The sequence below is a fragment of the Dryobates pubescens genome, chromosome 12 (genome assembly GCF_014839835.1).
Source record: "Dryobates pubescens isolate bDryPub1 chromosome 12, bDryPub1.pri, whole genome shotgun sequence".
NCBI classification, from domain to species: domain Eukaryota; kingdom Metazoa; phylum Chordata; class Aves; order Piciformes; family Picidae; genus Dryobates; species Dryobates pubescens.
This window is the reverse complement of record NC_071623.1, coordinates 8,240,495-8,253,557: the sequence shown is the minus strand read 5'-3', so window position 1 is coordinate 8,253,557 and position 13,063 is coordinate 8,240,495. Positions and strand designations below refer to the sequence as shown.

The 13,063-nt window shown below is 46.2% G+C and overlaps 1 protein-coding gene across 1 annotated transcript; it reads right to left on the bottom strand.

The window, feature by feature from the left end:
* Positions 1–992: 992 nt before the first annotated feature.
* On the bottom strand, positions 993–4,441 carry SAT1 (spermidine/spermine N1-acetyltransferase 1). The gene is made up of 6 exons (XM_054166125.1): positions 4,195–4,441; positions 3,877–3,928; positions 3,710–3,793; positions 2,422–2,523; positions 2,294–2,334; positions 993–1,504 (listed from the first exon to the last, which is right to left on the bottom strand). The coding sequence occupies exons 1-6, from the start codon at positions 4,258–4,260 to the stop codon at positions 1,334–1,336; spliced, it is 516 nt and encodes a 171-aa protein (XP_054022100.1). The 5' UTR covers positions 4,261–4,441; the 3' UTR covers positions 993–1,333.
* Between the last annotated feature and the right edge of the window lie 8,622 nt (positions 4,442–13,063).

The window sequence follows — 13,063 nt, the reverse complement described above, 5'->3', positions numbered from 1 at the left end:
GATCACTACTGTCTAGAATGAGACATCTTCCAGATGACAAAATTTATGCAGCAATCAAAATCTCTTCAAAAGCCTGTTTTATTTAAACCAGGTCAACACAAGAATACAGGTAAATCTTTCTTTGAAGTGAAAGCAGCGCTGGTCAAAGGAAGCCTTTCATTGCAGGGGTACTAGAAGAAGAGCAGAGCAGCAAGAAACTTGTTTGCAGCCACTTTGACCATTAACTTCTGAGAAAGGCAGACACAGTATTGCAAAAGTTCATTTCACACAGTATTGCTAAGTTCATTTCCAAGCTGATTAAAAAAGTCGATGAGCAGCATTGTTTTCACTTACTGCTGGACAAAGATTTGAACAGGCAGGACCCAAGTTTCCTACTGCTTAGCACAGCACTTGGTTTCAGATGGCTCAACCCTGCCAGACTGCGCAGCACTGAGGCTCATGCAAAACACTCTGCACAGGCTCTGAAATCCTGATGGGGGTTTGTGTACATCACAAGCGTTCAGTGATGGCAGTTTAAGGGTCACAGAGGAGTTTGTGCAGTTCATGTAAATACTTTCTCCTGACCAAACCCATTTTTGTGATTTAGACTTTGAAACTACAGCTAGATGCATCTTCCCCTACAAGGTTATGCCCTTGTGCAGTTAACTGGGAGGCCCAAGAAAGAAAGGCCACAACCTCACGTTTTTCCAGAGCTGCTTCTCAACTGAGAGAAGCAGCTTGACTGCAGGACTCTTATCAAACCAACTGTAACACAGGCGTAGCTCATTTGCACGTACTGCTCACAGAATGTGAAATAGAGGCTAATCTCACCCTCCTCCACACAGCTTTATTACAGGTCCTGAACATGACCCCTGAATCCCCCAGGCCCTCAAGGCCACCCTTTATTATCTCATCAGGACTGCGCTACAGTGCACTCCCCTTGTGAAAGTGTTTGGGTGAATACTCTTTTTGTTAAGATCCATGCAAGATAAATTAAGTCAAAACTACCACCATCAAGTGAAAACACTATTTATTTTTATAAAAGGCAATAATTAAAACAAACCCTACCAGTGTGTACATTGTACACATTTGAATGACACTTACAAGAATGAAGTTTCCATATACAAAGATTACAAGCCCACACTGGTAAAGGATGCACACAAGCACATATGCAACTTCAGATGCCTCCAGATCACAGTACCAATTACTCCAGGACCACACCTGCATAGCATTTTCATTATTAGCATCCACACTACTTTATTCCACTACCGACTGTACAGAGAAAAAGCAAGAAGGGAGTTTATTCAGAGAGCACAAATATTTGCAGGGAGAATTTATTTGCTGGAATAATCTCTCACTCTTCTGTTGCCATCTTCAGGAGGTACTCTTTGTCAATTTTGAAGAGCCTCCACCCCTCCTCAGTGGAAAGATCAGACGCACCCCTTCTCTTGTAGAACCTGATGGATGGTTCGTTCCACTCTGCCACGAGGAAGTGCATACTGCTGCAGCGGCACTTGACAGCAACCTGCAAGTGTGCCACACCACACTGTCTCAGATAGCAGCCCCAGATAATGAGCCCAGGAATAATGAGCCCAAGGCAGACTACTCAGCAACTGTCTATCACAAGTCGATTCCCCTGGGTTACACCTCAGTGCTTCTCACTGTTTGTAAAAGATTCTAGACAATGTTTTAAAGCTGTCCAGTGTCCTCCCCTCACCTCAGATTTAGTTCTGCTTAGGGCTGAAGGAAAAGCTTAGGCAGTTGAGATGAATGCTGCCCTGCTAGCGTCCTCAGTTCTGCCTTTTGAGATGTATCTGAGGGAATCCTCTCTTGAATGAGTAAATCACCTGGTGATTGTGATGATTACACCAAGTATCTGAACAAAGATAAGATCACCCTGAACGACTGGCAAAAAGGGGCAGAGGCCACTAGTCACCGACCCCTGCAGGCACGTGGGAAGACCCCTTGAAAGCCACCCCGGAATGTGACATGGGTATGGGCCAGGTGGAGCTACAAGGAGCGAATCAGGAACAACAGAAAAACCTCAGCCATGCCAGCTTAGTGGAAGGGCAATATCACCTGGGACATCTCAGGCTGGAGGCAGCAGCCCAGGAACATCTCTTTTCCCCCACTATAGGAGGACTATGAGGTGGTAATGATGTTTGTTTCCTCTTTTTCTCTCCCCTATTCTTGCATTGTTTGCTTCATTGTAATAAACAGTCTCATCTCGATATAGGACCTCATTTGTGTCTTAATTTCACTCATGGAGTCTCCTTACCAGCTTCCAGATCAAGACAGTGTCACTTAAACATACCTGACTCAAGTTCTTCAGGATTTCTGACCCAATGCCCAGTCCTAGAAAAAATCAAACAAAAATAAACTCAATTTTCCATTGTAAAGAAGCCCTACAAGCAGCAGCTGATGTAATTCTGCAGCACATACCTCTATACTCAGCCATCACATAAAAATCTTCCAGATACAGCAGTTTTCCAATCCATGGATCGTAAGTGAAGTAATACATGGCAAAGCCCACAATGCTGTGTTCTGAAACAAAAAGGTGCAACTTCAGCCAGCCTGAATTTCAAGGGCAAAACCAATCAAGTCTTACATGCATGTTTAAACAGAGGCACTCTGTCACATGCAGACATGTACTGCTAGGTTAAGAACGAAGTTTGCAAATAAAGACAGCTGAAAAACCGAGTTGTGACAAACTTGTATCAACCAAACAGAATGAAGATTGCCCTTGCCATGCCCTGAAATCCTCAAAGCACAATTACAGTGTTGAACACAAGTACAAACAAATGCAAACCCTGGTTGTTTGTGGTGGTTTTTTTTTCCCCCACTACTTGCATTCTAGAATACAAACAAAAACTTTACACAAGAGTTCACCATCTTAGAAGATTGTCCCAACTCCACTTCCTTAGCAACTGAAAGAGTCTTCTCTAACTAGTGAACACTGATCTTTCAATGGATGTTCCTCAGTAACTGCACTGGGTCAGAAAGCATGGTCGCAGGTCACTTCTAGAGCAGCATTTCCAGCACCTCAATTTATGCTTCCCCTGAGTGTATCACTACCTTCAGCACCACAAAGCAAAGCTGCAGCTGCTACTGTAATTCTGTGGCTCAGCAGCAATGAGAAACCAACTCTTTCGACATCAGCCCACTCAAACCTAAGCCCTGAGTATTTCAACTACATCTGCCTTCAGATTCTGCACATACTGTATGAGAAACGTGCAAACAGATTTCTGAGCTACTGTGTCTTGGATTAAACGTTTGGGAATAGCACTTGTCCCTGTAGACCTTACCTCATATTATGATCATCTACTTTATTGTGTAACGGATCTTTTAGTTACCTCCCCGCCCATCCATGTACACGGAAGGGCCATGTACATGGCGAAGCTAGAGACTGTAACCTGAAGATTGGGGACAAATTAAAGAAAAAAATGTGATTCAACAGGATTACATCAAGGTAAGTCAGGGTCAAACAAAAAAAAAAAAAAAAGCCATTTAAGTAATTGGAGTTAAGTACATTACGTTATACCTCATCTTCCCACGACTCCGGGATTAGCAACTACTTCAGCTGAGAATCACTATGTGCTACTGTATTTAACAGTTAACCTCTTCCTCCTACCCCAACACACTGGTAGAGCCTTGTGCATAACTGAGAACATTACATACAAGATGTCTCTTAGGTATTTAGCGTCTAGAAGCAAGTATCAGGGAGTCTCACCTTCAGACGACCACTGTTCTTTTGGCAATTCTGCAACCAGGCAGTGGTAGAAAGGGTGCTCGCCAAAGCCATCCTCAAGCAGCTCTAGAAAAGAAATAAAATCAGCACTGAAACTACAGATACCATCAGCAGACTACCAACCCAGTGAGCAGATACCGCTTTTATACCTTTCTCCGTTAGCACCACTTGATCCTCCATATCTTCGTATTTTGCTAGTTCCTGGAAAAGAAACAAGGTTCAGCGGACCCTTCCCGCCGCCGCTTCCCCATTGGCTACTCCCCCCGCCCCCCGTCGCCTTGCGCAAGAGCTTGTTTTGCTCCGGAAGCCAAGGTGCCCCCATCGCCTCCTCCCCCGCCGCTGAATGCGGGGGGGTCGATCAGTGCCTGACCAGCCTCCCGGCCCCGCCGCGCCCCTTCCCGGCAGTGCAGGGTGCGGGGAGCACGCAGCGGCCGCTCTCGTGGGCCGCCCTCCCTCCAGCCCCGCACCTTGATCAGTCGCAGCAGGTCGGGGCAGTCCTCAGGCCGCGCAGCGCGGATGCTGAACGAGGCCATTTTCGACGGCGCTTCCCCCTGCGGCCCCCTCGGCTGACAAGTCCCCGATGTGTGAACAGGAGGAGCAACTGTTTCTTCATTCGTATCCCGGGCGCGGCGGCCACCTGCGGTCAGTCAGACTGCGAGCATGTCCCGGCGGCGTTAAGCAGATAGGCGACGCTCTTCCGATTGCCGCAATACCCCCAACTAGGACTGTCTGCTGCCCTTCCTGGCTTCCTTATTTATGGACGCCCGCGCTCCGCCTCTGCCCGCCGGCGGGCCAATGGGAGCGCCTGAGGTGCTCGCCTTCAGCCAATGACAGAGCCCCTCCCCGGAACCTTGCCTCAGCCTTCCAGCAACAGCTGCTGCGCGACGTCTCGTGACTCACCCCACCCGCACGGAGGTGCCCCCTAGCAGCGCCAGGCGGCGCTGCAGGGCGCCCGAGTTACACCCGGAGCCGGGGGAAGGTGCTGTGTCTGGGGCCGATGGGAACTTTCCAACAAGCCCTCCCCGGAGCCCTCGCTGCCCGCTCTCACCCTCAGGGCCCGGGGTTTCTGCTGCCCGGGGTTTCTTACTTTCAAGGTTCCACAAAAAAAGTGAACTTCTTGTCCCAGCGAGTACGACCGCGCCTGAGCGGCGGCTTTCCCTGTGGCGGTGCTGAGTGCCGTGGCCCCTCCTTGGCCACAGGCTCAGCGCGGCGCCTGTCAGCAGAGTGTTTTTCACCCATGTGTGGCTGGAAAACAAAGCCTCTGTATTTACCTGAAATACGAAGTAGTGATCCCTATCAAACAGCGTGCGTGTGGTGTCTAGTACCACGGTATGCCCTGGGCAAGGAACGTCCTGGTACGGAGAAGGGTTCAAAACATTGACGTTTCGCATTTCGGGCTTGGTACATTTTCCAGCCTGGCAGATGCATTCTCACCAAACTGTTTACCAGCCTGACTTGGAGAAGGGCTGCGCAGGGAGAAGCAAAAAGCACAGGAGAGTTTTCAAAAGGGGAGGGCTCAGGGAGTCTGCCATGACTCCCTGAAATGGCTTCGGAGTATGAAAGGGTGGAGGAATTATCCCCAGCCTACTTCCTTCTCAGACTAATGTCTACATATGTAGATTTATGCCAGCTGGTTTCTGATCCAGATGACCATGCATATCCACAGGACCTCCCTGGAGGTTTTTTAAGGCCAGGCTGGATGTGGCTCTGAGCAACCTGGCAAGGGGGCTGGAACTGGGTGATCCGTGAGGTCCCTTTCAACCCTAACAATTCTATGACTCTCTGACATACCAGCTAAGTCACCCAGAGGAGCGGTGTAATTTGGCATATGCATGGGTTTTATCTTCTTTGCAAGTATCATGTCCATTCTTAGATACTGTAAAGGAGCTCTTTCATTTTACATTTAATCTAACTTGTTTTAAGAGTGATTTGGGCCATAGGAAGATGCTGAGTCCAGCTACTGTTGCAGAGTAATAATGCCGAAAACCTGGATTCCCAAACACTTTCATAACACTCCCACTCTAGTTTTTGGTGTGTCCAACAACCCACAAGGTTCATCTTTAGACAAGACAGGCCAGCATGAAATATTACTATAAGAGAATTGTATAATGAAATGTATTTCTAGTGTCTGAATTAGCCAAGAAAATCCTGTAACAGTGAAAAGTGCCTAGAGTCCTGGAAGAGCAATTTGGGACTTATGCAAACACCCTAACTTGCTCATAGCATCCTTTATTGGAGAAAAAATGGAGATGCCTGGAGAAAAGTTAAGATTTGTTTCATGAGTTATGGGTCTGGATATCCTTCAGGGCTTTTGATAGCGAGACTGAATCTTAATAAACTAGCAGAGAATAGACTCAACGTAATTACATACATTTAATAAATACACATTTTCCCCCTCCAATCCCTAGAAGTGATCTGACTGGGATCAGAAATGGAGAATGGTGTCTCTGTGAAAGACTTAACAGTGCTGTTGTGTGAAAGACTTAACAGTGTTTGTGTTGTGTCAACTCTTTCTGTTTTGCATTTCACAATGAGGAAGTCATACTGTCCGGAAACGCACTGTTGTGTAAGAGCAGAAAGTGTCTGGTTTCTCTCATTCTGAAGTCAGAAAAGTCAGATGATCTTAGAAACTGAAGTTTCAGCAACAAAACCCTCCCAATTTTATCACTTTGAAAACCCTGCTGTAACTTGCTGAGAAATACATTGATACTGTGTTTCTACACTGAATACAGTTGATTTGAGTTAGCTTTCAAATTCACAAGGCAGAAGAAAAAGCTCTTAAAAGAAATCCTAAAGTAGTTTAATGAAAATAGTGCAGAGAATAAAAAATAAACACACACACACAAAATGCAACCTGCACCAAGAGGAGTGTGGCCAGAAGGGCAAAAGAAGTCATTCTGCCCCTTTACTCTGCTCCCATGAGACCTCACCTCGAATACTGCATCTAGTTCTGGTGTCCCCATCATGAGAAGGACACAGAGCTATTGGAATGAGTCCAAAGGAGGGCTACAAAGATGATCCAAGGACTGGAACACCTCTGCTGAGGATAAGCTGAGGGAGCTAGGGTTGTTCAGCCTAGAGAAGACTCTGGGAGGACCTTAGAACTGCCTTCCAATACCTGAAGGGATGCTATAGGAAGGCTGGAGAGGGACTTTTCATAAGGGTGTCTAGTGGAAGGACAAGGGGGAATGGTTTGAAGCTGAGGGAGAACAGGTTCAGACTGGATCTTAGGAAGAAGTTCTTCAGTACAAGGGTGGTGTGACTCTGGAATAGGTTGCCCAAGGAAGTTGTGGATACCTTCTCCCTGGGGGTGCTCAAGGCCTAGGGCAGCCAAGTCTAGTTGAGAGGTGTCCCTGCCACAGCATAGAGGTTAAAGTAGATAATCTTTGAGGTCCCTTCCAGTCTAAGCCATTCTCTGATTCCATGATTAATTAAGATACCTTATATGGTTATATATTACTATAGTTCTTTTGTTTTCAGAATAAGCAAGATTAATAAGAATAGTAAAGAATATTTTACAAAGAGATTCTAAATTCATTTTTGTGAACTAATTGGACTGATGGGCTCATACTTTACTTCTTTTGCCTCAGATCTGTTTGTGTAGGAGCACAATTTGTGTCCTCCTGGCATAGCTGAAATTTGTGGTGAAATCTCTAATGACTTGCATAGTGCTTGGGTTTTATCCTTGAGTGGTCACTCTGCTTATTTGTATTTCTCCCCAAGGGACTAAGTAGTGGTAAGTCTCTTGAGAAGCATCAGTGTTTTTGCAAAATATGCAAATCTGTATGCTGGAAAGTGGTCAGCAAAAGTGTCTAAAGTAAACTGATGCTGAATCACAGAATCACAGAATGCTAGGGGTTGGAAGGGACCTCCAGAGATCATTGAGTCAAACACCTCCATCTGAGCAGGATCACCTAGGGCAGGCTGCACAGGAATGCATCCAGGTGAGCTTTGGAAGTCTGCACAGAAGGACACTCCACAACCTCTCCAGGCAGCCTGCTCCAGGGCTCTGGCACCCTCACTGTAAAGAAGTTTCTGCTCATGTGGAGGTTTCAGCTTGTACCCATTGTTCCTTGCCCTATCACTGGGCACCACCAAAAAGAGCCTGGCACCCTCATCTTGACACCCACCCTTCAGATATTTGTAGATGTTGGTAAGATCCCCTCTCAGCCTTCTCTTCTCCAGACTAAACAGTCCCAGGTCTCTCTGTCTTTGCAAGAGAGATGTTCCAGAAATAACCAAATGGAATATGCACTGAAGCCTGCATTAGCTTGTTCAGTTAACAGCCAGCAGCTTCTTCCATGCAGAACCTGTGCACTGTGAATCCATCTTCATTTCCCCCAGGAGGGTTGATACTTGGTGTTTGGGAGGTAGAATTGTTAGAATGATCAACAAAGATCACATGCATTGTGCCTCTTATTTTATCTCCTCCCTAAACCTCACTTCTAAGTGGAAAAGCAAATAATGTGCAAAAAATAGCAAGCAGCACTTTCTTTTTCTGGCATGCAACAGCAACTGGTATTAATAAAAGCACAGAGTGCTGTGTGAGACAGAGGCAAGTCTTCCCCACATCCATTCTGAAGATGGAGGTTTTGTCTAGCCCCAAGCCACAGGAAATAGCCCTGCTAGTTCCCCAAGATCCTTTCACGACAATGCAAGTGAACTATTTATTCAGAATTATGACTTGTACTGATTGCATATTTTCCTTTGCATCTAAACTTCTGAATCTGTGCTGTTCCTGGAGGCTGGATGGAAAGGCTCACAGTGGGCTCCAGATTTCTTTCTTTACTGTTCAACTAATCAATCTTCTTGTATTTTAATTTTTTACTTCCTCCTTCACTAGGAAGATTCCTTAAATTCCTATATGAATGCCTCTCTCGTGCCTCAAAGGGTCTCTGTTGATAATAAATGAAAGAGGCAAGAACTGCTTACTCCACATTAAAATTCAGTGAGTTAATAATATTTGATTTTCCTATTCAATGTTCTCAAGTATTTCAATAAAAATTCTATCTCCGTATCCTGTCAAATCTGGAGCCCAATACAGAAGATGCCTTTAATATTCAGTGTTGACCTGTAATTTTTCCAGATTAATCCTTGGACATAGAATCATAGAATTGTCAGGGTTGGAAGGGACCTCAAGGATCATCTAGTTCCAATCCCCCTGCCATGGCAGAGACCCCTAACACTAGATCAGGTTGCTCAGAGCCAGCCTGGCCTTGAAAACCTGCAGGTATGAGGCTGCTACCACTTCCCTGGGCAACTTGTTCTAGTTTCTCACCACCCTCATGGTGAAAAACTTCTTCCTAACATCCAATCTGAATCTACCTATTTCTATTTTTTTTCCAATCCCCCTAGTCCTGTCACTCCCTGACACCCTCAAAAGTCCCTCCCCAGCTTTCTCTTAGCCCCCTTCAGATACTGGAAGGCCACAAGAAAGTCTCTTTGGAGCCTTCTCTTCTCCAGACTGAACAGCCCCAACTCCTTCAGTCTGTCCTCATAGGAGAGGAGCTCCAGGTCTCTGATCATCCTTGTGGCCCTTCTCTGGACACCTTCCAGCACCTCCAGATCCTCACTGTAATAGGGGCTCCAGAACTGGACGCACTACTCCAAGTGGGGTCTCACCAGAGCGGAACAGAGGGGGAGAATCACCTCCCTCAACCTGCTGACATAATTCAGGATTCTCTTAGCATTTCCAACTGGATAATTTCTTCCTAAACTTAGGACTTGCATTGGTAAGTTCACAGCTGCTTCTGGACCTTTTGCTTTTCCAGCAGCTGATAGCTTACCTGTCCACAGGTAAAAAATATTAATTCCTACCAGAATAGTACAGAATTGTAAATATACCCTGCAGTAGCACTGCTCAGAATCTGGGGCAAATGCACAATTCAGTTTCACATAATAAAACTACATGAATTTCTATATGCTGGAAATAAAAGAACCATAACTTTCCATTTTTATCTTTGAAACCATGTTTAAGGTCATTAGAACCCTACTCCTGTAAGCTAATAACATCTCATCTGTCATTTTGAATTATGCAATCTGGTGAATGTGAGATTTAGACATAACTAATAATCTGCTTGCAGCCACAAATCATCTATATCACACATGCAAATACTTTAGGATAGAAAAGTTACAAAAATAAATTATAACTTTATGGTTTTGGATGCAGAAGTTCCTTTGGCTCTTATCCTACAATGTACTTAAATCATTGTTCTTGGGTGCAGTATCTTGGGTTCTAAAAAGAGACCTGGGGAATCTAATTTTTTCCTGAAACCTAACAGGGTTTTGCATGATGAGCAGGTGTTTTTCTTACAGCCACTATTTTGTCTTAGCACAGGTTTTTTGCGCTGCCCAGAGGGGACTCTTTCCATAGCACAAAGGCTCCAAGGAGACCTTATTGTGGCCTTCCAGTATTTGAAGGGGGCCTACAAGAAAGCTGGGGAGGGACTTCTGAGGGTGTCAGGGAGTGATAGGACTGGAGGGAAATGGATCCAAGCTAGAGGAGGGGAGATTTCAATTAGTTGTTTGGAAGAAGTTCTTCGCCATAAGGGTGGTGAGACACTGGAACAGGTTGCCCAGGGAGGTGGTAGAAACCCCATGCCTGGAAGTTTTTAAGGCCAGGCTGGATGTGTCTCTGAGCAACCTGATCTACTGTGAGGTGTCCCTGCCCATGGCAGGGGGGGTTGGAACTAGAGGATCCTTCCGGTCCCTTCCAACCCTGACAATTCTGTGATTTTGGTTTTTGAACCTTCAGCAGGCACACATACCAGGCTTTCACATTTTTTTCCCACGATAGGTGAACAAGAAGCTTTTTCAGTAGTGCTCTGGACTTGCTCCTCTGCAGACGTGCAGGCCTTGTCAACATGTGGTCACATAGCAAGAGGCACATGACTGCATGAGCTGGCAAATACAAGGGCTACAGCTGGGGACAGGATTGTGAGTAAGATGTCTAGGGACTGTGGGTCAGCTGAGAGGAGCCTTTCCTCAAATGTGCTGTGCCTGCCACCTTGACCATTCTGTCTCCTCCATTACCATTCAGGCCCCTCCCTTGTACCTGGTTACACAGCCATGAAACAGGAGAGAAGTGCTCACACTGCATCCATGACAGAAAAACTGTTAGCAGCAAAGGGGCACTTCTGGACACATTTGTCTGATATGCAAGGCACACAAATTCAGCCTCTTGGTCTTTCAGAACAGAAATCTGCAGTCTGTCACAAGTCTCATAGGAGAAAAGACATGAATCCTATTTGTCAATTCACATAGCCTTAGTTTAGTTTGTTTAGAAGTAGTTATCAAGAAGGTGGTGACAGAGAAAAAAGACTGACCAGGCATTACTCTTGCAAATAAGGAATAATCTGGTTAGTGTTTCATTGTTTGCTATAACATCTATTTCCTCATATCCTCATACAGTCTCAGTGGTGCTGGTGTCAAGCCTTTAGCAAGGTATGTTTTAACAGTTTCCTTGCTAACTCATACCTCTTACAAGCACCGTTTGAAATTACTGGTGAGAACCACATACATTCTGGTCCTTGTGAAAGCCACAGGCTGCAGGCTGGCCACCAATGTACAAGCCACTGAGAGGTGCTTACATAGTTATCAGCTAGTTATCTGGAAGTCAGATTCTCCGAGGTGTCTCTGTGCACAGTGGGAGCTGCATCTCTGCCTGTGGACCCCAGCCAGGGCTAAGTGTCCTCTCCACACCAAGGTTCTTGAGATCCCAGTGGGAGGTGGTTCTGAGGGACTGAATTTGTTGGTTATTTGCTTGTGGAAAGCGCACAGCAGTGTTGTCCTAAACTTCTCCCTAGAAAATACCAGTGCTCTCAACTGGCTTCCCTAACACTGCCACCAAGTGACCAGCAAGGGAAGGAGGCCGGGTGTCCTCCTCCTCGTCCCCCACCTGAGTTTTCTCAGCCATTCCTCCTAAGACTTGTGCTCTAGACCACTCGCCAGCTTTGTTGCCCTGCTTTGGATGCTCTCCAGCACTTTGTGGGCTAACTGCCCAGCTTGCTGTGTGACAGGAATGCAGGCTGATTAAGTACACTTTGGGAGAAAGGTCGAGATGCTTACAACCAAGAGATGTTTATTGTTATCTCTGGGAACAAAGACATGCACAGCTGTCCTGCCAAGCAGCTGAAAGAGGGAGTCTTGTAAAAATAAGGTGGCCCTGTTTTGGCTAAAACTAGTGAGGCAAGGCTAACACAACAAAACCATGCAGCTTCAAAACAGATTTTGAAGGTTATAGTGCCTCAGCGGGGACCTGGGTCTAATTAACTGCAAAATTAATATTAAAGCTGACACTCCTCAGTATGACAATGAGCCAAACAGTGTACATGCCAAACATATACAACTGTGTTACTCAACTCTCCACCCAAATCATGCTAAATAGTACCTAAAAGGCAGAGACAGACAAAGACCACAGGAGGAACACCCCTCTGAGGGGAAAGACTGAAGGTTGTGATGGGGACAGTCAATGAACTGTGTTCCCTTTCCTTCACCCACGACAGTCACACTTGGGTAAGACTTATGCCTTCAATATATTGCTGAACTGCTGCTGCATTTCCATTACATATTAGCCCTATTGCAAAGTTCTGTGTCTCTGTATCAGATGTTACCCAGGAACTACTAACTGGAGCTTGGTTACTTACAGGTAGTGCATTTATCAATAGCAATGATCATAGAATCTTAGAATTGTTAGGGTTGCAAGGGACCCCAAGGATCACCCAGTTCCAACCCCCCTGCCATGGGCAGGTGTTGTAGTTTGAGCTGGGTGCCCCCCTGGTGCATTCACTTCCTGTGTCCAGAAGTCCAGCCCAGAGGGATGGACACAGGAAATTGTGTATTTCCTACCATAATTCTTTGCACCACTATAAGATCCAGTGCGGAGTCTGGCACTTCCTCTTTCCTTCCCTCTCCGAGACTTGGTAACTGGGGGAGAGATCTCCCGGCCATGGGCCTGATTGGGCCCAAGGCCACAGGGGGATGGGCAGTCTCAGGCCTGGCCAGCTGAGACTAGCCCAGCAGAGGGATGGGGAAGAAGGAGCCCTGGGGGTTTTGGATGCACCCTCAGGTGGGGATGGGATCTTTCTTTGTCACTGCGCTTTGGGTTTTCTGTAACATTCACTGCTTTCTATTTAAACTTTCATCACTTTTGCAATCCGTTTGTCTGAGTCGTTATTTCTGCCTGTGGTGGGGAGGGGATCTGCCCCAACCCATTACAGCAGGGACACCTCACACTAGATCAGGTTGCTCAGAGCCACATCCAGCCTGGCCTTCAAAACCTCCAGGGATGAGGCTTCTACCACCTCCCTGGGCAACCTGTTCCAGTGTCTCACTACC

What these genes read in the sequence shown, in the direction of transcription:
- SAT1 (XM_054166125.1), bottom strand. Translation starts at nt 4,260, where the DNA reads ATGGCCTCGTTCAGCATCCGCGCTGCGCGGCCTGAGGACTGCCCCGAC. An exon ending in ACCTGCTGCGACTGATCAAG is followed by an intron (nt 3,929 to 4,194) that starts GTGCGGGGCTGG and finishes TTTCTTTTCCAG; the next exon opens with GAACTAGCAAAATACGAAGA. An exon ending in AGTGGTGCTAACGGAGAAAG is followed by an intron (nt 3,794 to 3,876) that starts GTATAAAAGCGG and finishes TTTCTTTTCTAG; the next exon opens with AGCTGCTTGAGGATGGCTTT.